The following is a 22973-nucleotide window of genomic DNA, read 5'->3' on the forward strand; positions in this document are numbered from 1 at the left end:
TCAATGGTAATTTACTGTAGGCAAGCCTCTCTCCATGCGTACATTCAGCGTTGAAGAAGAAAAAGAGCGAAGGGTAGGGAATGGAGAGAGGGGAAAGAAAGCAAGTGAGGGAAGGAGAAGAAGATGGGGTGAAGAAAAAGAGAGGAGAGACAGTGAGGGATAGAGAGAGAGAAAGTGTGTTATGTGAAGCGTGGAGACTCAGCCAAGCTATTGCTGATAGTGCGCCTCAGCCAACCTGCACCCGAATTTACTACTTCACTAGAGCATGAAAAACACAGCAAATTAAACTGTGGAGCGCTCGCTTGCTTGCTGGAGCTGGATATCTTTATATTGGACTTTGGATTCTCTTCCCCAAAGTCCGCATTTGAAATTGTGTCACACCAAACGGATGCTCGGTCAGAGAGTGTGGCTTGGGCTGCTGAAATCAACTACTGAAGATTTCTAAGCTTTTTAAGTGTTTAAGTGATTAATGTCTGTTAATTATCTGACTGAACTTTTCCAATTTTGCATTGTTTACATTTGACGCTTTTGCAGTGCCTAATTTAATAGAGCTTTGTCAGCACACATTTACTTGTATAACTTAAAAGGAAAAATCCCCCCAAAAACAAATGTTTCATTTTGTCGATATAATAAGGTTGGTATCAACGTGAAAATTGTTGTGGAAATCTGTTGCAGCTCAAGTCGACTACAAAACCCACAATGCAATGCTCTCTCTATGGGCTGGCTGGCTAGCTAGCAAACGTAGCTACACACAATAATACCAAAGACAATATCAGCATGTGAAGTAGCTAGTTGGCTGTAAAATTGCCTAAACAAACTGCACTATACATTTAGTAGTCTACAATCTCACCATGTTCATCCTGCAGATCGATGTGCCTCACAGAGTGGAGTCTGTCATTTGCAATGACACCATACAATACACCCTGGACTGAAGAGGCAGACAAATAGGAGAAATGTGTTAGACCCTCTTTTAAATTACACATTTCTCAAGGTAGGAATATCGCAAAAATATGATCAATGGCTCATTCGAGAGAAGACAACCTCCCGCGTTATGACATCGGCCAGTATTGAAATCTGACATGTATGATAGATGTTTTCACGATCTAAAAGTCGTATTCCTATTAACTTCCAGTGTAGTGAGAGTGGCTTTATCGCAATGCTACGTCATACCGGCAGAATTTCTGCCTGCTTGAACGGCAATAGCTCAGATACACATGAAAACATGAAATGACCCAGGGAATAGATAGAACATCGCTCAGAGATGCACAAAAACAATATAATATAAAAAATGGGAAAATCTTTACTTTAAAGATGCGTTATAAAGGTTTTGTATAATTTCAGCCAGTAGTTTTTGAAAGTAGCCCTCACGAGCCAAAACGGGTCCCCGTAAATTGTGCACAATTGTGTACAACGTCATCAATTTTGTATTATATGTTACATCCTGCAATTATTGTTTTCTGCAATTTTTATGATGTTACGAATTCCAAATTTGTAACATTGTACGTTTTTAAGTTCCTGTTCAATCTCTTGAATTGTGACAATTAGAAAGCTTGTGTTTACTTCATGTGGACTACCCAATCTCTATTTAGTATACTCTCAATGTGTATAATGGTCTCTGCTTTCATTGGTTAAGTAGGCACGTGCTTCAAATAGCCCTTTTGCAGATGTATCTTTTGTTTCTTTTCATGTGTATTTTATAGATGGGTTCATGTGGTTTGTGCGCTCTACGTCCCTGGTGTAGCGTTTGGGGACATTGATAAATTACGACCAGTGACTCTCACAGAGATGAACTACTCCAAGTATGGGGCCAAGGCAAGTACAAATTAAATGTTTTAAAATGTTTTATAGAATAAAGATGATGCTGATGATGCGATCAAAATATTTATGTTAAACAGTGTAAATCGTGTGAAACAAAATCAATCTATATTACTTCAAAAATGCTTTATCAGAGTCGAAGACTGAGGAATGTGTTTTAGATTTTTGGACTCCCATTGTCTGTTGATTAATAAGTCTGGTTAATGAGGAGCAGCACTTTAAGACCGTAATAAAGTGACTTGTGTGGTTGGTTACTGTCCAACACTTTACATCCAACTAAACACAGTGATCCATCAGAGTGCAGTCACTCTGACATTCATTCTAGCTGACACCATTTTGAGGGTCACTAAGCCAGTAGAATACACTTTTAATGAAGAGAATGACTTTTAGAAACAATTGAAAAGGCTTCCTGCAGTGATTCAGGGCCTTTACACACTGAAAAGAAATTGCTGCTGGAAATGTTTGTATTATCATAAACATTTTGAGAATAATTAAAGCATTTGCAAGTTTCTCCAAGTGGTCACCTTGTTCCTTTGGCAGAACTGAGCGAAGTCAATGTTGAAGTTTCTGAACCTCTATGTTTTCCTATGTCCCTGAGTGCAGTTTCTGAGATCTCCATTTTCTTTTTACCTTTTGTTCATAAGTGGAGTTTCTGACCTATGTTTTTGCTTTCTCTTTGTCCAGGAGTGCAGTTTCTGCGAGGATGCCCGGTTTGCCCGGACAGGCGTGTGTATTAGCTGTGATGCTGGCATGTGCCGATCCTACTTCCATGTGACCTGTGCTCAAAGGGAGGGGCTTCTCTCCGAGGCCGCTGCAGAGGAGGTGAGAGAAGAAGACCGGACATGAATCATGTGACCCTGTATACTTTTTGGGGGGGTGATATTCCTCATATATGGTGTCAGAAGTGGGATTTTATTAAATTTCAGTCTGTTTTTAAAGCCTTTTATGGTGATAGCTCTTTCACAGTCCCTGAAATGCATTTGAACAACATAGGGGGGTGGGGGGGTTCTTAGTGCAGGATATCCATCCGATCCCAGTTTCCTGACCTCTCATCAATAGCCTTAATTAATCAGATCAATTGATTCACTTCATTACCTGGGATCAGTTTGTCAAGAAGACAGTAACATATTAATTTACTGTAAGATCCTCTGGTCCCAAACGACTAGTCTTTTAAAACAGTTGGCTCCCTCACCAACCTCCTGCTATAGGCAGAGCCTTCTATCGAGAATGTAATAAAAAATGTCTATATAATAAGGACACTATAAGGCTCTGGTTATAGGTAGTATTCAGGATCTGTCTGCAGTGCAGCTGATGTATTCACCTCGCGTCACTTATTTCTGCGGCACAAAGGCGGCCAGCGTACTGATAAACCCGGCCCAGAAAGTGCCTACTCACCGCTATCCACTTAATCCATTGAGCTGTGGCAAAGGGCCCCTATCAACAGGTGAAGCCTCTGATAAAATCCGCCGAAACACCTTAAGCCTAAACGATTCTAGGGGAGCCAGGGGCTGCCTGCCTGTCTGGGAAATGGCTGGGGTTTTGTAGTATGTTTTTCTCTCTATGACTGCGGAGGAAGAGGGAGAGAGGGAAAGAAAATATCATAGGGTCTTGTAGGTGGACTGTATGGTTGTTGTGGATATGGAATATAGTTAAGAAATAGAGGCTTTCATTGTCTTCACTGTTTTCTTACCTGGAATTTGGAAGACCATTTCTGAGAAAAATCACCATTGCCATACTCTGTTCTAGGAATAAGATGCACTCTACTTCAGCAGTGAGCACAGTTCATCACTCTATGAGAGCGCTGAATGGCTGTTATTTTTATCTCACATAACATGGAAACATTACTATTATTTAGAATTACGTAAGTGACTGTATTTCACACAGGAAAACAGATCTCTTAACTTAAGAGTGCTGAAAGACATGCCATACGCAGTGCACAAGGAGCTATGTTCACCTGTGGTCGATCATGATATGAACACGTGTGTGTGTTTCCCCAGGACATAGCCGATCCCTTCTTTGCGTACTGTAAGCAGCATGCGGACCGCTATGACAGGAAGTGGAAGAGGAAGAACTACCTGGCGCTCCAGTCCTACTGTAAAGCGTCTCTACAGGACAAAGAGAAGCAGCTGGCCCCCGAGGCACAGGTGAGAGGTCAAGACTGGCTCAGATTCACACTGTTTCGGCGCTGTTAGGACTGCAGAATGTTGTCTTTGGACATGAATAGAAATGCTTGTCAGTGTTTGCGACATAGTTCATTGTACTATGTACAAGATTCAGTCTTCGACAGTTAGTTCTCCATGATTTACCTTTTTATTTTACCAAGTGAGTTGAAGGAGAACACCGCAAGAACAACCTGGGGAGGTTGTAAGTTGTAATGGCTGCGTCCAAAATGGCATCCTATTCCCAATATAATGCACTACTTTTGACCAGGGCCCATATAGGGGATAGGGTGCCATTTGGGACAGAGCCAAGCTGTCATTAGATAATGAAGTGTGTGTTTCTTTGTGTTGTGTTGAACCCCTGGCAGGCCCGTATCACCACCCGGCTGCAGCAGTACCGGGCCAGGGCAGAGCTGTCCCGTAACACCCGGCCCCAGGCCTGGGTCCCCCGGGAGAAGCTTCCACGACCCCTGACCTCCAGCGCCTCTGCTATCAGGAAGCTCATGAGGAAGGCCGAGCTCATGGGCATCAGGTAGGAGTTCACGTCTGTAGGAAAAAGACTGTGTTCAGACCAACCAAGGGTTGAGGTGCAGCCCAAATGTAGTGCGAGACCTGCAACTTTTTCCCCTTGTCAGGGAGGGGCTTAGAGGTTAGAGAGGTGGACCAGCAACCAGAGGGTTGACGGTTCAAATCCCTTTCTTCTTCAGCACGGACATCTTCCCCGTAGACACGTCAGACATCAGCGCAAGTGTGGATGGACGCAGGAAACACAAGCAGCCCGCCCTCACTGCAGACTTCGTCAACTATTACCTGGGTGAGTAGGGAAACAAAAACCATCTGACTGATGGCTACATAGACTTACATTACCAACATAATACACCATTATAGTCAATGTTGTTGCTAAAGTCAGATGCTTCCAGAATATAAACTCTCTTTGAGAGTCTGTGCCATAGTTCTATAGGCTCTCCGCATGCAGCCTTGGATAAAGATGTTTTGTCCCCCAAAATGAATGATGATGCCATTGCCAGATGTGTGTGTGTGCTCGACCGTTTTTGTATGTGTGTGTTTGCGAGTGTGAGAATACATGTGCGCTCACACGTGTGTAACCTTGAACCACATCCCCCACCCCCCGGCTATCTCCCATCAGATCGGCACACCCTGTTTCTCGTCTGCCTTTTCCTGTATATAGATGGAGATAGATTGTGATCGGTCCTATTGATGTGTGAATAGATTGTGATGGTGGTTTATTGATTGGTGTCCTTATTGCTATGCAGAGAGGAACATGAGGATGATCCAAATCCAGGACAATATCTCTGAACAGAAGAATCTGAAAGACAAGCTGGAGAGTGAGCAGGAGAAGCTGCACGTCGACTACAACAAGGTTAGTGATGGTAGAAAACACACACACTGTTAGAAGAACATGAAGAAGCTGCTTGTTGACTACAACAAGGTTAGTAGTGTTGGAGCTAGGAACACAAGCATTTCGCTACATCCGCAATAACATCTGCTAAATATGTGTATGCGACCAATAAAATGTGATTTGATTTGGTACAAGCCGCAAAGTTACCGAATAAAATGCTTGCTTGACTGCTCTGTGGTAGTAGACGCAGCCAGGAAGATAGTGGACAAAATGTTAATCCACACTGTTATCAACCACTCACAAGGGGTTTACCAGTGATTCTCCAGTAGCATTCCTTTCTCTGAGTCCTCACACTAAAGCTGTGCTATCTCTTTGTACTGCGTGGCCTCTAGTCTTCAGAAACACACACGGTGTGTCATTCATAAACCACATCGCTTTGCACTACAACACATTAACCACTGTTTTACTATGTACCGTGAAAAATACAATTTTAAGAGCCTAGTTGTTCCTCCTCCGTCTAGCTCTCTCCAGCTCTCATCTCTCTCTCTCTCTCTCTCTCTCTCTCTCTCTCTCTCTCTCTCTCTCTCTCTCTTCTCTCTCTCTCTCTCTCTCTCTCTCTCTCTCTCTCTCTCTCTCTCTCTCTCTCTCTCTCTCTCTCTCTCTCTCTCTCTCTCTCTCTCTCTCTCTCTCTCTCTCTCTCTCTCTCTCTCTATCCATCTCTTTCTCCCTCAATCTCTCTGTGGCCCTTGCCGTTTTGGTCTCTCTCTCTCTCTATCTCTCTCTCTCTCTCTCTCTCTCTCTCTCTCTCTCTCTCTCTCTCTCTCTCTCTCTCTCTCTCTCTCTCTCTCTATCCATCTCTTTCTCCCTCAATCTCTCTGTGGCCCTTGCCGTTTTGGTCTCTCTCTCTCTCTATCTCTCTCTCTCTCCTTTCATCTCTCCTTCCCCATGTGACCTGGGTGTGGCGGCGCAGGGCAGCTTCGCTCCATCAGGCCCAATGAAGAAGGGAATAAAACAGCGGAGTAAAAGTCAGAGGAGTTAATGTTGCGTTCAGTCTTTCTGCCACGTGTATTAAGCGTTATTAATGGAGTGTGTGTTGCTAATTGCACTGCTTGACATGCTTTTACACGGAGAGCGAGAGAGAGAGACACGGAAAGAGAGGAGGAGAGAGAGCGAATGAGAGAGAAAAGCAGCTCTGGTCTTGAAGAGAGTGAGAGAGACGGAGAGGGGGATAGAGAGAGAAGGATCGTTAAGATTAGAAGTCTAGCTATTGATACAGCTATAAAACCCCTGACAAGGCGTGTGCTTGGGGTGGGTTTTGTGTGTGTGTGTAGAGGAGTACTTGGAGGTGGTAGACGATATGAAGTGTTTCTCTCTCTCTCTCTCCCATTCTTTCTATCTCCCCCTCCCTACATGTCTCTCCCTCTGTAGCTGTGTGAGTCTCTGGAGGACCTGCAGAATGTCAACAGTGTTCTGAGGAGTGAGGGTCATGCCATGTGGACCATGCTGGGAGGAATCCTAGGACAGGTATGTTAATATCACACCACATTCTCCTCCTCTCTCCTCCTCCTGTCTTTCTTTCTTTTTTATGTTTAGTCCTGAGTTGGCAACACTCCCACTAAACCAAACTCCAGCTTCATCACACCTACGCATTACAGAAACAGAACAGAAAAGTTGGTTACAAAGGCAGAGGATAAAACCCCAACCTGGTGATGATGGAGGATTGAGATTAGCCATAGCAACCCGCCGTAGCAACCAACAGAGTTACCGTGGGGGTAATTCTGCAGCCCATAATAGGCTCCTGTAACTGATTGACCTGTCATTTGCCATAAAGGCAGACCAGACCTGGCTCTGCTCCACTCTAAGTAAAGTTAGAAGCTATCCGCTTGCTTTCTACCACGTTCCCACTTGCCATGGCAACCAAATCACTAAGATGCGTCGCCACGGGTGATGGGTCGTTTAATGAGTGCGAAATGCAGCTCTGCAGAAATCTTAAAGGTAACAGAGCCTGTTTCAAGGTGCTGACACTGACACTTCTTTAAAGGCAGCCCAGCTCTTGGGGTGTGTGTGTGTGTGTGTGTGTGTGTTGTGCTGTGTGTGTGTGTGTTGTGCTGTGTGTGTGTTGTGTGTGTGTGTGTGTGTGTGCTGTGCTGTGCTGTGCTGTGTTGAGGTGAGAATGGGAACTGAGGTGGAGAGGCCTGTGGAGAGCTGGAGCTCTAACAAGATGCTATAGCAAGACAAGCACACACACACAACACACAAAACCTCTCTCTCACACACAAACACAAACAGACACCCCCCTGGTTACACCCAGTCTCTCTAAGATTTGCAGGTAGGCCTAGATAATACAACATACATTTGCCCGTGGCACCTGGGACTGCATATATAATCAGCCCTTTAGAAATCCATCTACTTAAGCGGCTAACTGAATGCATGATGCTTGATTAAAAGTTTGCCTGGCGATAGGGGAAAAGACTGGAGGGAAAGAACGACTGAACGAACGACGTTGATCTGCAACGACCTCCATAAATCACGTAATTAGAAACGTAGAAAGGTTTAAGTAGCTACATCAGTCACGTCCCCGCGTTGCATTGTGTCATCTATCTGATACCTTTTCATTTCCTATTTGTCATCCCTCCCCCGTACATTACCTGAAATTATTGATGTCCCCAACCGCAGCCCCATCCCTCATCCTATACACTGAGTCAGTGTTGTCATTGTTGGGGACGTCTCAGGGAGAGGAGAGAGGTACTCTCTAAAAGTGAACATGAGACATTTTTAGCCAGACATTGTGAAACTTAAAAGGACCGGTCACAGCGTTTTTACCATTAATATTACCTGGCTGTGTTCAATTTGGCACTGAGGTAAAGCATCTCATTTTAAATGCTGTGCACGTATGTGTCACATACCGAGACCCTTCCTGGAAGGCGTGCCAGTCAGCTGACTCTTCCCAGGGTGCCGTTTGTGTGTATGCTGTGTGTGTGTTCGCCACTCGGTCCCTCACGGCCTCAGAGCCTGTCTGGCACCCAGTATGAACCAGCCAGATGGCCTGAGGCTGGGCTGGTCCTGCCTGCCTGTCTCTGATTCTTATTTTATCAGATACCTTCACACACCCATCTCTCTGAAATTAGCTTTAACTGACAGGGGACTTCTCTCTGTCAGTAGGGGAGGGATTTCCTACTCACTGAGCTAATGCAGAAGGGGACTGTGGTCCACAATTAGTAGATCACACACCCCAGGCAAACACACACAGACACACACACACGCACCATCGGGTCCTGTGGCCCTGGTGCCTCTTTCTTAGGCCCCCCCACAGGACCGATCCCTGGGAGCCGTAAGCAACGGCGTACTGAGCGTGCTCAGATTAGAGCTGCCCCAGTGAGAAGCCAGTCTGTTTAGTGTCCCACCAGCTCCCCAGTCTCTCCCTAGCAAATACGTTTTCTAATTAACCTGCGACAGACAGCAGCCACCATGTAGCCAACGAGATGCTGGGGAGAAATAAACCCACATCCGCCTCTGTCTGTCTGTCTATTTGTCTACTGACCAACAACAGGTTCCCTCAATATTTATCTTTCTTTCTCTCTCTGTCTCTCTCTCTCTGTCTCTCTCTCCCCCCTCTCTCTGTCTCTCTCTCCCCCCTCTCCCCCCTCTCTCTTTCTCTCTCCCCCTCTCTTTCTCTCCCCCTCTCTCTCTCCTCTCTGTGGACACCTGTGACCTGTTTGTATTTCACTGCTTGTCTCTGAAGTCTCTTCTACACCTACAGTATGTTCAATGTGTGTCTCTCTCCTTGACAGAAACTGAACTCCCCGTCGGTCCTGAAAGCACCTAAAGAGAGGAAGCCCAGCAAGAAGGAGGGAGGAGCTCCTGGGAAGTCCTCCAACCTACCAGCTGTCCTCTACAGGTAAACAAACAAACACAAAAACATTCAAACAACAGGCATTACAAACAAGCACAAAGCCTTATATGCGGCAAACAGAGAGGTCCCAGTATTCAACCCTGGGGCACTCCAACACTGTACGACCATCACTATTCCTAAGGAGTATGTATTATCATGCCTCACACTGCATGTTTTCTTTATATGAACTTTATCCGAGAACTAAATTCTTAGAGTTTTGAAGTATTTCCTGTGTGTGTGTGTGTGTGTGTGTGTGTGTGTGTGTTGGTGTTCCTGTTTAGCTGTGGGATCTGTAAGAAGAACCAGGACCAGCATCTCCTGCTGCTGTGTGACACCTGCAAACTGTACTACCACCTGGGCTGTCTGGAACCTCCACTCACACGCATGCCCAAGAAGACCAAGAACAGCTACTGGTGAGAGAGGCGGGGAGAACCACACACACACACACACACACACACACAGAGAGAGAGAGGTAGGCTAGGGGAGGTAGACGGGAGAGAAAGAGACTGGGGGAGGTAGACAGGAGAGAGAGAGACAGGGGGAGGTAGATGGGGAAGAAAGAGAGAGTGAATGAGGGATAACTAGTGAATGGATGCCAGAGGACTCAGTGGTACAAGAGTCGGACCAAGTGCTGTCCATAGCACACACACATGCACAAACACACAACCCATCGCAATGACACTGTACTGTAAATCTGCAATGACATTATAACATTGTTGTATAAAAAATGCCTCGGGTCTAAGAACAGCCCTTAGTCAGGAGTTATCACACGATAATCCCCGGGTTCTCATGCCTTATTGCTTTTATAAAACAGTTGCCAACATATTTATACAAATATTAATGAAATGTAAATTCATTTTTGCATTCTGAAGTTGCTACCCAAGCAGGCTGGTCGTTAGTTATTTTCTCATGTTTTGACGCAGTCGTTAATTCTAATCATTCTAGCTACTAATTCGACGTTGCTATGCTAAACAAATCATTGGCATGTAGTTAGCTAGCAGATATTAAATGATGATGAGAGACAAGAACATCAATAAATAATGATTTAATAAATATCCAATAGGTCTACATAGACCATACTGCACTGGTTAATGAATTAACAGTTTGTCACGATGTCAGTGTATGCGGTTGACTGAAGTCAGGCGCAGGACACAGAACTCAATGAAAAAACGTATCTTTACTAATACACGTAAAGAAACAAGAAGCCTCCACGCAGGGAGGAATAAACCCGCTCACCAACGACATCAGCGAACAAACAACAAACACGCACAGAACACAATGGGAGCCACAGGGTTAAATAGGGGCGGAGTAATTACAAGATGGGCAACAGGTGTGAAACAATCTGACACAACAGGTAGAACATAGAAACATATAACATAGATCGGCAGCAGCTAGTACTCCGGTGACGACGAACGACGAAACCTGCCCGAGCAAGGAGGAGGGGCAGCCTCGGCAGAATCCGTGACACAGTTTCCATGGTGAATTATTAGTTTCATGTTCATTCTTGGGCTAGCTAGCCTACTGGCACGGGAGAGATAGCATTTGTAAAATGATACATTGTTGCACAGGTTGTAAAGGCAGACAGGTAGGTTTATACAACCCCCATCTGTTGCAAACCAAATTGTAGCATGGAAAAATAATGTGTAGACGCTTTTTTCCCCGAGATATACAGTGAGGGAAAAAAGTATTTGATCCCCTGCTGATTTTGTATGTTTGCCCACTGACAAAGAAATTATCAGTCTATAATTTTAATGGTAGGTTTATTTGAACAGTGAGAGACAGAATAACAACAACAAAATCCAGAAAAACGCATTTCAAAAATGTTATAAATTGATTTGCATTTTAATGAGGGAAATAAGTATTTGACCCCCTCTCAATCAGAAAGATTTCTGGCTCCCAGGTGTCTTTTATACAGGTAACAAGCTGAGATTAGGAGCACACTCTTAAAGGCAGTGCTCCTAATCTCAGTTTGTTACCTGTATAAAAGACACCTGTCCACAGAAGCAATCAATTAATCAGATTCCAAGACCAAAGAGCTCTCCAAGGATGTCAGGGACAAGATTGTAGACCTACACAAGGCTGGAATGGGCTACAAGACCATCACCAAGCAGCTTGGTGAGAAGGTGACAACAGTTGGTGCGATTATTCGCAAATGGAAGAAACACAAAATAACTGTCAATCTCCCTTGGCCTGGGGCTCCATGCAAGATCTCACCTCGTGGAGTTGCAATGATTATGAGAACAGTGAGGCCCAGAACTACACGGGAGGATCTTGTCAATGATCTCAAGGCAGCTGGGACCATAGTCACCAAGAAAACAATTCGTAACACACTACGCCGTGAAGGACTGAAATCCTGCAGCGCCCGCAAGGTCCCCCTGCTCAAGAAAGCACATATACATGCCCGTCTGAAGTTTGCCAATGAACATCTGAATGATTCAGAGAAGAACTGGGTGAAAGTGTTGTGGTCAGATGAGACCAAAATGGAGCTCTTTGGCATCAAGTCAACTCGCCGTGTTTGGAGGAGGAGGAATGCTGCCTATGACCCCAAGAACACCATCCCCACCGTCAAACATGGAGGTGGAAACATTATGCTTTGGGGGTGTTTTTCTGCTAAGGGGACAGGACAACTTCACTGCATCAAAGGGACAATGGACGGGGCCATGTTCCGTCAAATCTTGGGTGAGAACCTCCTTCCCTCAGCCAGGGCATTGAAAATAGCTTGTGGATGGGTATTCCAGCATGACAATGACCCAAAACACATGGCCAAAGCAACAAAGGAGTGGCTCAAGAAGAAGCACATTAAGGTCCTGGAGTTGCCTAGCCAGTCTCCAGACCTTAATCCCATAGAAAATCTGTGGAGGGAGCTGAAGGTTAGAGTTGCCAAACATCAGCCTCGAAACCTTAATGACTTGGAGAAGATCTGCAAAGAGGAGTGGGACAAAATCCCTCCTGAGATGTGTGCAAACCTGGTGGCCAACTACAAGAAACGTCTGACCTCTGTGATTGCCAACAAGGGTTTTGCCACCAAGTACTAAGTCATGTTTTAAAGAGGGGTCAAATACTTATTTCCCTCATTAAAATGCAAATCAATTTATAACATTTTTGAAATGCGTTTTTCTGGATTTTTTTGTTGTTATTCTGTCTATCACTGTTCAAATAAACCTACCATTAAAATTATAGACTGATCATGTCTTTGTCAGTGGGCAAACGTACAAAATTAGCAGGGGATCAAATACTTTTTTCCCTCACTGTATTTTGAGTGAATTTCCTGCCTGGGCTGCGGGACAGTGGAATTATGAGATTAACACGTCACGGTATTTTGCGGGAGTTGTTGTCCTGCATATCAACCAATCAGCATCCATGATCCAAAGAACCTGTTTTATAATAACTTGGAGTAGAAGATAGATTTGTGTCCACAATTTATTTATTTGTATAAAGTGTGACATTTTAGCATACTCAGTGGCAGTAGATTTATCAGATGGAGAATGCAGAGATGGTGGAAATGTCCCACTTCAAACAGAAGAGGTAGATGTCCTTATCTGGATAGATAAATAGAGGAGCTCTTTTGTGTATCTGTCTCAATAGTTTCAATAGTATTCCGTCTCTGTCACTTGGTGAGGTACTTCCACAGTTAGTCATCTCCTTTTTTCTTCCTATTCTAAGTGAAGGAGGATGGGGGATTGTAGTGTGTGTGTGCGTGCATGTGTGTGCATATGTACAGTGGCTTGCGAAAGTATTCACCCCCTTGGCATTTTTCCTATTTTGTTGCCTTACAACCTGGAATTCAAATGGATTTTTGGGGGTGTTTGTATTATTTGATTTACACAACATGCCTACCACTTTGAAGATGCAAAATTTTTTTTTTTTGTAAAAACAATCAAGAAATAAGACAAAGAAACAGAAAACTTGAGCGTGCATAACTATTCAAGTTCCCTCAAGAATTTCCCTGTATTTAGAGCCATCCATCATTCCTTCAATTCTGACCAGTTTCCCAGTCCCTGCTGATGAAAAACATCCCCACAGCATGATGCTGCCACCAGCATGCTTCACTGTGGGGATGGTGTTCTCGGGGTGATGAGAGGTGTTGGGTTTGCGCCAGAAATTGTGTTTTCCTTGATGTCCAAAAAGCTCAATTTTAGTCTCATCTGACCAGAGTACTTTCTTCCATATGTTTGGGGAGTCTCCCACATGCCTTTGGCGAACACCAAACGTGTTTGCTTATTTTTTTCTTTAAGCAATGGCTTTTTTCTGGCCACTCTTCCGTGAAGCCCAGCTCTGTGGAGTGTACAGCTTAAAGTGGTCCTATGGACAGATACTCCAATCTCTGTTGTGGAGCTTTGCAGCTCCTTCAACGTTATCTTTGGTTTCTTTGTTGCCTCTCTGATTAATGCCCTCCTTGGCTGGTCCGTGAGTTTTGGTGGACGGCCCTCTCTTGGCAGGTTTGTTGTGGTGCCATATTCTTTCCATTTTTTGATAATGGATTTAATGGTGCTCCGTGGGATGTTCAAGTTTCTGATATTTTTTTATAACCCAACCCTGATCTGTACTTTTCCACAACTTTGTCCCTGACCTGTTTGGAGAGCTCCTTGGTCTTCATGGTGCCGCTTGCTTGGTGGTGCCCCTTGCTTAGTGGTGTTGCAGATTCTGGGGCCTTTCAGAACAGGTGTATATATACACTGAGATCATGTGACAGATCATGTGACACTTAGATTGCACACAGGTGGACTTTATTTAACTAATTATGTGACTTCTGAATGTAATTGGTTGCACCAGATCTTATTTAGGGGCTTCATAGCAAAGGGGGTGAATACATATGCAAGCACCACTTTTCTGTTATTTATTTTTTTAGCATTTTCTGAAACAAGTTTATTTCACTTCACCAATTTGGACTATTTTGTGTATGTCCATTACATGAAATAAAAATAAAAATCAATTTAAATTACAGGTTGTAATGCAACAAAATAGGAAAACCGCCAAGGGGGATGAATACTTTTGCAAGGCGCTGTACGTGTGTTTGTGTATTGTTTGTTTTTGTGGCACCTCAACCTGCACGTTCTTCATGCCTGTGATTGGGAGTAATTCATTTAATCGATGAATAAGAGAGCGTGGTTGCGTTCTGCTCCGGAGGGCAGAAATTAGAAAGTGTTTGGAGAGATACAATTTTGTGTAGCCGAGGCCAAGTCGTACCTAATTACCACGATCTGCACCCCAGGAAATTCACAGAGGCAGAAAGAAAGGTGCAGACAGGGCTTCTCAGTCAGAATCAGAAACACACAGATGATCCACAAGTTTACTTTGCCTTAACCTATAATACTGATATTAACCTTTAAGACAGATATTACATTTATCTAACTTATAAGAGTGATAGACACCCATGTCACAGTCTTATGCTTTGCCTGGGTCAGCATAAACCCCTTTCTTCAAATTCAAATTCAGTGTCAGACCTCCAGGCTCAGATTTCAGTACTTTGGGAAAACAGTATTTTTTCGAACCAAGCAGATATTATTTTCATAGATTTCAACAAAGACAGACATTACAGACCAAAGCCTTAGTGTCAGTGTTTTGTTTGTTTTCTCTCCAACATAATCAGCAACATCTAGATCAGACATTGATAGTAAGAGAGAAAGATATCCGAAACCTGTTTTCCATGCTTAAGATGTTCACAGATAGTAAAATCAATACCCCTGCATAGAGGACAGAACAGTTTCTGGACCCTGAAAGATCTTCTCTCTCTACCTCTACCGCTCTCTCTCTACCTCTCTCTCTCTACTCAGGCAATGTTCAGAGTGTGACCAGGCCAGTAGCGATGATGCCGACATCGCCATGGAGACACTGCCCGACGGCACCAAGAGGTCTCGGAGACAGATTAAAGGACCAATCAAATTCATCCCTCAGGAGATGTCCCCGGAGCCCAAGAAACGAGATGTGAGGGGCACGGTATGTATTAACACACACTTCGTAACTATTATTTACAGTGCCATCAGAAACGTGACTTTTTCCATGTTGTTGCATTACAAAGTGGGACTAAAATGGATTTAATTGTAATTTTTGGTCAATTATCTACACAAAAAAACTAATGTCAAAGTGGAATAAAAATTCAAAATGTTTAATGTATTTTTGGAAAGTATTCAGACCCCTTGACTTTTTCCACATTTTTTTAGGTTACAGCCTTATTCTAAAATTGATTAAATTGGTTTTTTCCCTCATCAATCTACACACAATACCCCATAATGACAAAGCAAAAACAGATTAAAAAAACCCCGGAAATATCACATTTACATAAGTATTCAGACCCTTTACTCAGTACTTTGTTGAAGCACCTTTGGCAGCGATTACAGCCTTGAGTCTTATTTAGTATGACGCTACAAGCTTGGCACACCTGTATTTAGACTTGTTCCGAAACAACTCCTGCGTTCTCTTGGCTGTGTGCTTAGGGTCATTGTCCTGTTGGAAGGTGAACCTTTGCCCCAGTGTGAGGTCCTGAGCGCTCTGGAGCAGGTTTTCATCAAGGATCTCTCTGTACTTTGCTCCGTTCATCTTTGCCTCGATCCTGACTAGTCTCCCAGTCCATGCCGCTGAAAATCACCCCCACAGCATGATGCTGCCACCACCGTAGGGATGGTGCCAGGTTTCCTTCAGACGTGACGTTTGGCATTCAGGCCAAAGAGTTCAATCTTGGTTTCATCAGACCAGAGAATCTGGCAAACTCCAAGCGGGCTGTCATGTGCCTTTTACTGAGGAGTGGCTTCTGGGGGTTGTTGCAAACATTTCTAAAAACCTGTTTTCACTTTGTCATTATGGGGTATTGTGTGTAGATTGCTGAGGAAAAAAATACATTTAATCCGTTTTAGAATGAGGCTGTAACGTAACAAAATGTGGAAAAAGTCAAGGGGTCTGAATATTTTCCGAAGGCACTGTAGGATATAGCAGGCCTGACTAACAGAGCCCAACAGATATACCAGGCCAGACTAACCAGAGCCCAACAGATATACCAGGCCAGACTAACAGAGCCCAACAGATATACCAGGCCAGACTAACCAGAGCCCAACAGATATACCAGGCCAGACTAACCAGAGCCCAACAGATATACCAGGCCAGACTAACCAGAGCCCAACAGATATACCAGGCCAGACTAACCAGAGCCCAACAGATATACCAGGCCAGACTAACCAGAGCCCAACAGATATACCAGGCCAGACTAACCAGAGCCCAACAGATATACCAGGCCAGACTAACCAGAGCCCAACAGATATACCAGGCCAGACTAACCAGAGCCCAACAGATATACCAGGCCAGACTAACCAGAGCCCAACAGATATACCAGGCCAGACTAACAGAGCCCAACAGATATACCAGGCCAGACTAACCAGAGCCCAACAGATATACCAGGCCAGACTAACCAGAGCCCAACAGATATACCAGGCCAGACTAACAGAGCCCAACAGATATACCAGGCCAGACTAACCAGAGCCCAACAGATATACCAGGCCAGACTAACCAGAGCCCAACAGATATACCAGGCCAGACTAACCAGAGCCCAACAGATATACCAGGCCAGACTAACCAGAGCCCAACAGATATACCAGGCCAGACTAACCAGAGCCCAACAGATATACCAGGCCAGACTAACCAGAGCCCAACAGATATACCAGGCCAGACTAACCAGAGCCCAACAGATATACCAGGCCAGACTAACCAGAGCCCAACAGATATACCAGGCCAGACTAACCAGAGCCCAACAGATATACCAGGCCAGACTAACCAGAGCCCAACAGATATACCAGGCCAGACTAACAGAGCCCAACAGATATAGGATATAACAGGCCTGACTCACAGAACTAATGGCTGGCCATTCAGCACACACAGGTCACGCTGCTGTACTAAACAGGATACGCTGTTGTACTAAACAGGATACGCTGCTGTACTAAACAGGATATGCTGCTGTACTAAACAGGATACACTGCTGTACTAAACAGGATACGCTGCTGTACTAAACAGGATACGCTGCTGTACTAAACAGGATACGCTGCTGTACTAAACAGGATATGCTGCTGTACTAAACAGGATACACTGCTGTACTAAACAGGATACGCTGCTGTACTAAACAGGATACGCTGCTGTACTAAACAGGATACGCTGCTGTACTAAACAGGATACGCTGCTGTACTAAACAGGATTACTAGTGGACATGCCAGGAAACTAGAGGGGGTGGATCCAAACACATACTTCCTCTGGTATTCAGCCCCAAACACCCCCCGCTGGCTCGTTGGTTCAGGTCCGCCTGAACTACTTCCAATCTACAGAGGATTGGGGTGAGTGATTTCATATAAAATGAAGTTGGAATATTAACAAAAGGGGAAATCAAACATCTCCTTGTTGTTCTTGACACTAGCAAGCGAGTGAGTGATGGAGCCGGGTTGTGTGTTTTTTTTTTTTAAAGGAGAACAACATATTTAAACAGATTGTGAAAACAATTCCATCTGTCGCCTTTGGCTCCTCCACCACCACTCGGCAGATGGAACACTTATCATTATAAATGCTAACTGCTAGATGCTAGAATCACAGCCAGTTGGCTCCTTCACTTCATCCTCCTTCCCTACCTCCCTCCATCCCTCCCTCTCTCCCTTCCTCGCTCCCTTTTGAAGCCACTTCTCCTGCGTGCGACGTTCAGGCGGGTGGCACCACCACACAAAGGGCCCAGAGTATGAGTTTATTTAACTATTTGGTCTCTATAGTGGTTGAGTCTATGAAAGGCCAGGGAAAGATCACTTGTACACGACTTGTACATCATTGCGTTGCATCTTTGTTGCACTAGAGATCCTGGTTCAAATCCAGGCTCTGTCGTAGCCGGCCGCGACTGGGAGCTCCATGGGGCGGCGCACAATTGGCCCAGCGTCGTCCAGGGTAGGGGAGGGAATGGCCAGCAGGGGTGTAGCTCAGTTGGTAGAGCATGGCGTTTGCAACGCCAGGGTTGTGGGTTCGTTTCCCACGGGGGGCCAGTATGAAAAAAAAAAATATATATATATATAATGTATGCACTCACTAACTGTAAGTCGCTCTGGATAAGAGCGTCTGCTAAATGACTAAAATGTGAAAATGTGAAATCTTTAACAGCCATGAATCATTTCACAGCAACATGCAGGATTAGAGAAGTTAACAGAGCGGAGGATCCAGTAGTAACTAGATGTAGTAACTTAATTCTCATAATTCTCACTAGACTAATGGCATATGTTCATACAGGATGTTCCTGTGTAATCATGGAGGGGTGTTAGAGCAGAGCCACGTTTAATCACCACCCCTTTACACACACTGTCACACAGAATATTCTAGAAGAAGAAGCAAACCTTGAAAATGTAGTATGGTTTTGGTCTGGAACAATTCGTTTAGGAGATATAGGCCTAAAAATGTGAGATATTGTCAGTATATAAGATGTAATGAATCGATGAGTGATGAAAAGACAAAGTATATGGCAAAAAACAAATATACTGTGTCCGTAAAATGTAAATAGGTTCAGAACTTTTGTGAAACAGCACAGTTAAAAATATTTGGCAAAATAGAAATCAAACTGGATGGTTGTCAGAGATAGATGGGAGGGGTTGATGGTAGCTGAAGGATGGGATTAAAAACAAACAAAAGATAACTTAGTTTACTCCAATTAGTTTACTCCAGTTACGCAACCCTGCATCTTAGAGGCTGCTGCCCTATATACATAGACATGGAATCACTGGCCACTTTAATAATGGAACGTTAGTCACTTTAATAATGTTTACATACTGCTTTACTCATCTCATATGTATTTACTGTATTATATTCTACTGTATTTTAGTCAATGCCACTCAGACATTGCTTGTCCTAAAATTTATATATTTCTTAATTCCATCCTTTTACTTTTAGATTGGTGTGTATTGTTGTGAATTGTTAGATAATACTGCACTGTTGGAGCTAGAAACACAAGCATTTCGCTACACCCGCAATAACATCTGCTAAATATGTGTATGTGACCAATAACATTTGATTTGATTTGATTTGATTAGGGGAGGGGTGGTAGGGTTCGGGGAAAATAATAATGGAAAATATATTTTACAAAGGTATGTATGCATGTATGTATATGTACATATATATATACCAGTCAAAAGTTTGGACACACCTATTCATTCAAGGGTTTTTCTGCATTTTAAAAATGTTTTACATTGTAGAACTATGAAATAAAACATATGTAGTAAACAAATCAAAATATATTTTATATTTGAGATTCTTCAAATAGCCACCCTTTGCCTTGATGACAGCTTTGCACACTCTTGATATTCTCTCAACCAGCTTCATGAGGTAGTCACCTGGAATGCATTTCAGTTAACAGGTGTGCCTTCTTAAAAGTTAATTTGTGGAATTTCTTTCCTTCTTAATGCGTTTGAGCCAATCAGTTGTGTTGTGACAAGGTAGTGGGGTATACAGAAGATAGCCCTATTTGGTAAAAGACCAAGTCCATATTATGGCAAGAACAGCTCAAATAAGCAAAGAGAAACGACAGTCCACCATTACTTTAAGACATGAAGGTCAGTCAATACAGAACATTTCAAGAACTTTGAAAGTTTCTTCAAGTGCAGTCACAAAAACCATCAAGCGCTATGATGAAACTGGCTCTCATGAGGACTGCCACAGGAATGGAAGACCCAGAGTTACCTCTGCTGCAGAGTATAAGTTCATTAGAGTTACCAGCCTCAGAAATTGCAGCCCAAATAAATGCTTCACAGAGTTCAAGTAACAGACACATCTCAACATCAACTGTTCAGAGGGGACTGTGTGAATCAGGCCTTCATGGTCAAATTGCTATAAAGAAACCACTACTAAAGGACACCAATAGGAAGCTTGGGCCAAGAAACACAAGCAATGGACATTAGACCGGTGGAAATTATCCAAATTGGAGAATGTAGGTTCAAACCAACGTGTCTTTGTGAGACGCGGTGTGGGTGAACGGATGGTCGCTGCATGTGTAGTTCGCACCGTAAAGCATGGAGGAGATGTTATGGTGAGGGGGGCTTTGCTGGTGACACTGTCTGTGATATATTTAGAATTCAAGGCACACTTAACCAGCATGGCTACCACAGCATTCTGCAGCGATACGACATCCCATCTAGTTTGGGCTTAGTGGGACTATCATTTGTTTTTCAACAGGACAATGACCCAACACACCTCCAGGCTGTGTAAGGGCTATTTTACCAAGAAGGAGAGTGATGGAGTGCTGCATCAGATGACCTGGCTTCCACAATCCCCCGACCTCAACCCAATTGAGATGGTTTGGGATGAGTCGGACGGCAGAGTGAAGGAAAAGCTGCCAACAAGTGCTCAGCATATGTGGGAACTCCTTCAAGACTGTTGGAAAAGCATTCAAGGTGAAGCTGGTTGAGAGAATGCCAAGACTGTGGAAAGCTGTCATCAAGGCAAAGGGTGGCTATTTTAAGAATCTAAAATCTAAAATATATTATTCCATATGTGTTATTTAATAGTTTTGTTTGACTGGTACTGTATATATATTACATTGATGGAAGCTACAATCTATATGCAGTATTACATCTGATCTACCCCCAAATTATTTTATTTTTAAGAAGTATATGGCTAAATAAGTGGTGATACATTCTGGAGTGTGACTGTCTGGCTGTGTGTAGGATGTCCTACACATCTCCTCCATACTCTGTGACATTGAGGGCACATGTTGAGTTAGAAGGGCACTACCCTGCAGTTGGCAGTGTACTCAGTCAGCAGGCCCTGAACAAGGGCCAGAGGAGGCTGAGCTGCATCACAGAGTGGCAACGGGCCATCTTACCTCTGTGGCTCTGCACACACACACATGCGCGCTGTACACACACACACACACACTCATCCCCATGCAGGGGCCAGCGGGAGGTCGATTAGCCAGCCCTGATTAATTGAAACAGGGCTTTAAAGTGGTGCCAGCGCCGGGGTGCCCTGGTAAAAGCATTAAAAATGCAAAGCAGGGCCTATTCAGTGACTGCCATCGCACTCCTTGCATTTGAAGATAAATGCAGCATTGAAGCTTCTCAACTAAAGCGGACGCGGTGAGAAAAAGCCAGCTTAATCCCAGAGTACTTCCAGCAGCAGGGTCCTCAGCCCAGCGTACTTCTGGGCACGCCGCTTTATGCGAGCTAACAGAAAAACACATTAACCCAGACCTCCCGACACAGCACAGCCGCCGATACTGCTGCTGCTCCACTCTACACCACCCCCTCCCCTCCTTCCTCCCACTTTCTCTCCCTTCCCTCCGTCTCTCTGACAGAACAGATACAGAGAGCAAACCTCCAGAAGGAGAAGAAGACATTTATGGTTGTTTTTTGTGTTGATTTGTTTTCTATTTGAAAAGGAAGAACAGGTTGTTTTTGTGTTATCTGAGAGGGCGACAGCCAGCCAGACGCTAAGGTGTTCTCTGAGTCTTGCTTGGCTGCCAGGCAGTGAGTGGCCACAGAGGAAGAGTGTTCCTAAGGCTCTCTCCTTCCAGGTGTGGAGGGGGTTGGTTATTGACAGTCTAAAAACAAAAGGCAGGGGAAAATAAAAAATGAAAGAGGACATGAGTGTTTTTCTCCCCTCTGATGACTATCTGTTGTGTTCCTTCGGGGAGCTGGGAGGGAGGATGGGGAGGAGGGAGGGGAGGCAGGGCTGGGGTGGTGTATCGGAAGAGGATCAGGGTATGGTGGCTGTAGATAAGTGGGATCCATGAAGAGATGGAGGGAGGGAGGGAGCAGCCAAATCTCCATAGCTCTTTCTCTCCTCTCTCTCTCTCTCTGCCTCTCTTTCTCTCTCTCCTGCTCCCTTCTCTCTTTCTCACTCTCTTTCTCTCGTGCAGTTGACAGGCAGTGTTACTCTAGCTATGAATAGGACCTAGTCCAGAGACAGCACTGTGTGGCTCTCTTGTCTTGTATGGCCAGAGGTAAAATAAAAGACCAGCCTCACTGGGCAGTAGAGGATTACATTCAGGACAGACAAATTAAAAATTAGTCTTTGGAAAACAGTTTATGCTTTCTGTGGTATTGTTGCAAAAGGCAGAGAGCACAGTGGATTGTCTTTGTTTGACAAACCGCTGAGGGAGCAGACGACGTCATAAACAAACTTCCACTGGCTCCTGAATCTTTTGGACAACAAGCGAGCAACAAATAATGTTAGATTTTTTGGATGCTGCCAATACTTTGTGGAGCATATCTCTACTTAAGTCAAATTATTATTTTGACAGATTCTCCCAGACAAAATACCAAGAACTAATGATTTGCCTGACCACTCACTCAACAACTCGAAGTAGAGAAATATTGACATTTTCCCCAAGTGACCAAGCTGTGACCTTGTGCCTTTGCATGGCTAGCTGATAACCTTTCATAAGGCTCATGAGACTGACCACAGCTCGGGTCAATTATCTCTCATCAATTCACACAGATCAATCAATTAGCAAATAAATTACCACAGAATTCTAGCTTAGTTAAGAGTGACTGCAATGAAACACATTGATCTGTATTCCACAGAGAACTAGAGGGCAGAAGAGGAAGAGGGTGTCCATCTGTGAAGAAGAGAGGTTTGAGGTGCATGTATGTCACTGTTCTACTTTGTTACTAAACATTCCTACAGCTCCTAACCTCCCTATTACACACACATCTAATACATACACATCCCATGTGCTACATACAGTACTAATCTGTTCACTCTATTCACCTGCATATTTCTCTATTCCTTAACACCCCGCCTCTTC

At 44.1% G+C, this 22973-nt stretch overlaps 1 protein-coding gene across 1 annotated transcript in view; it reads left to right on the forward strand.

Annotated features, from left to right (window-relative positions):
* The window catches only part of LOC311132962 (PHD finger protein 14-like), a 91656-nt gene that overhangs the window by 13111 nt on the left and 55572 nt on the right, over positions 1-22973 (forward strand). The window contains exons 7-17 of the mRNA XM_084166356.1: positions 1701-1812; positions 2500-2637; positions 3813-3959; positions 4343-4506; positions 4682-4788; positions 5249-5355; positions 6763-6858; positions 9126-9232; positions 9508-9639; positions 15001-15163; positions 22750-22812. Of these exons, the coding sequence (XP_084022482.1) occupies positions 1701-1812; positions 2500-2637; positions 3813-3959; positions 4343-4506; positions 4682-4788; positions 5249-5355; positions 6763-6858; positions 9126-9232; positions 9508-9639; positions 15001-15163; positions 22750-22812 (1336 nt within the window). The remainder of the gene's footprint in view (positions 1-1700; positions 1813-2499; positions 2638-3812; positions 3960-4342; positions 4507-4681; positions 4789-5248; positions 5356-6762; positions 6859-9125; positions 9233-9507; positions 9640-15000; positions 15164-22749; positions 22813-22973) is intronic.

This window comes from Coregonus lavaretus (genome assembly GCF_964263955.1).
Source record: "Coregonus lavaretus genome assembly, chromosome: 7".
NCBI lineage: Eukaryota > Metazoa > Chordata > Actinopteri > Salmoniformes > Salmonidae > Coregonus > Coregonus lavaretus.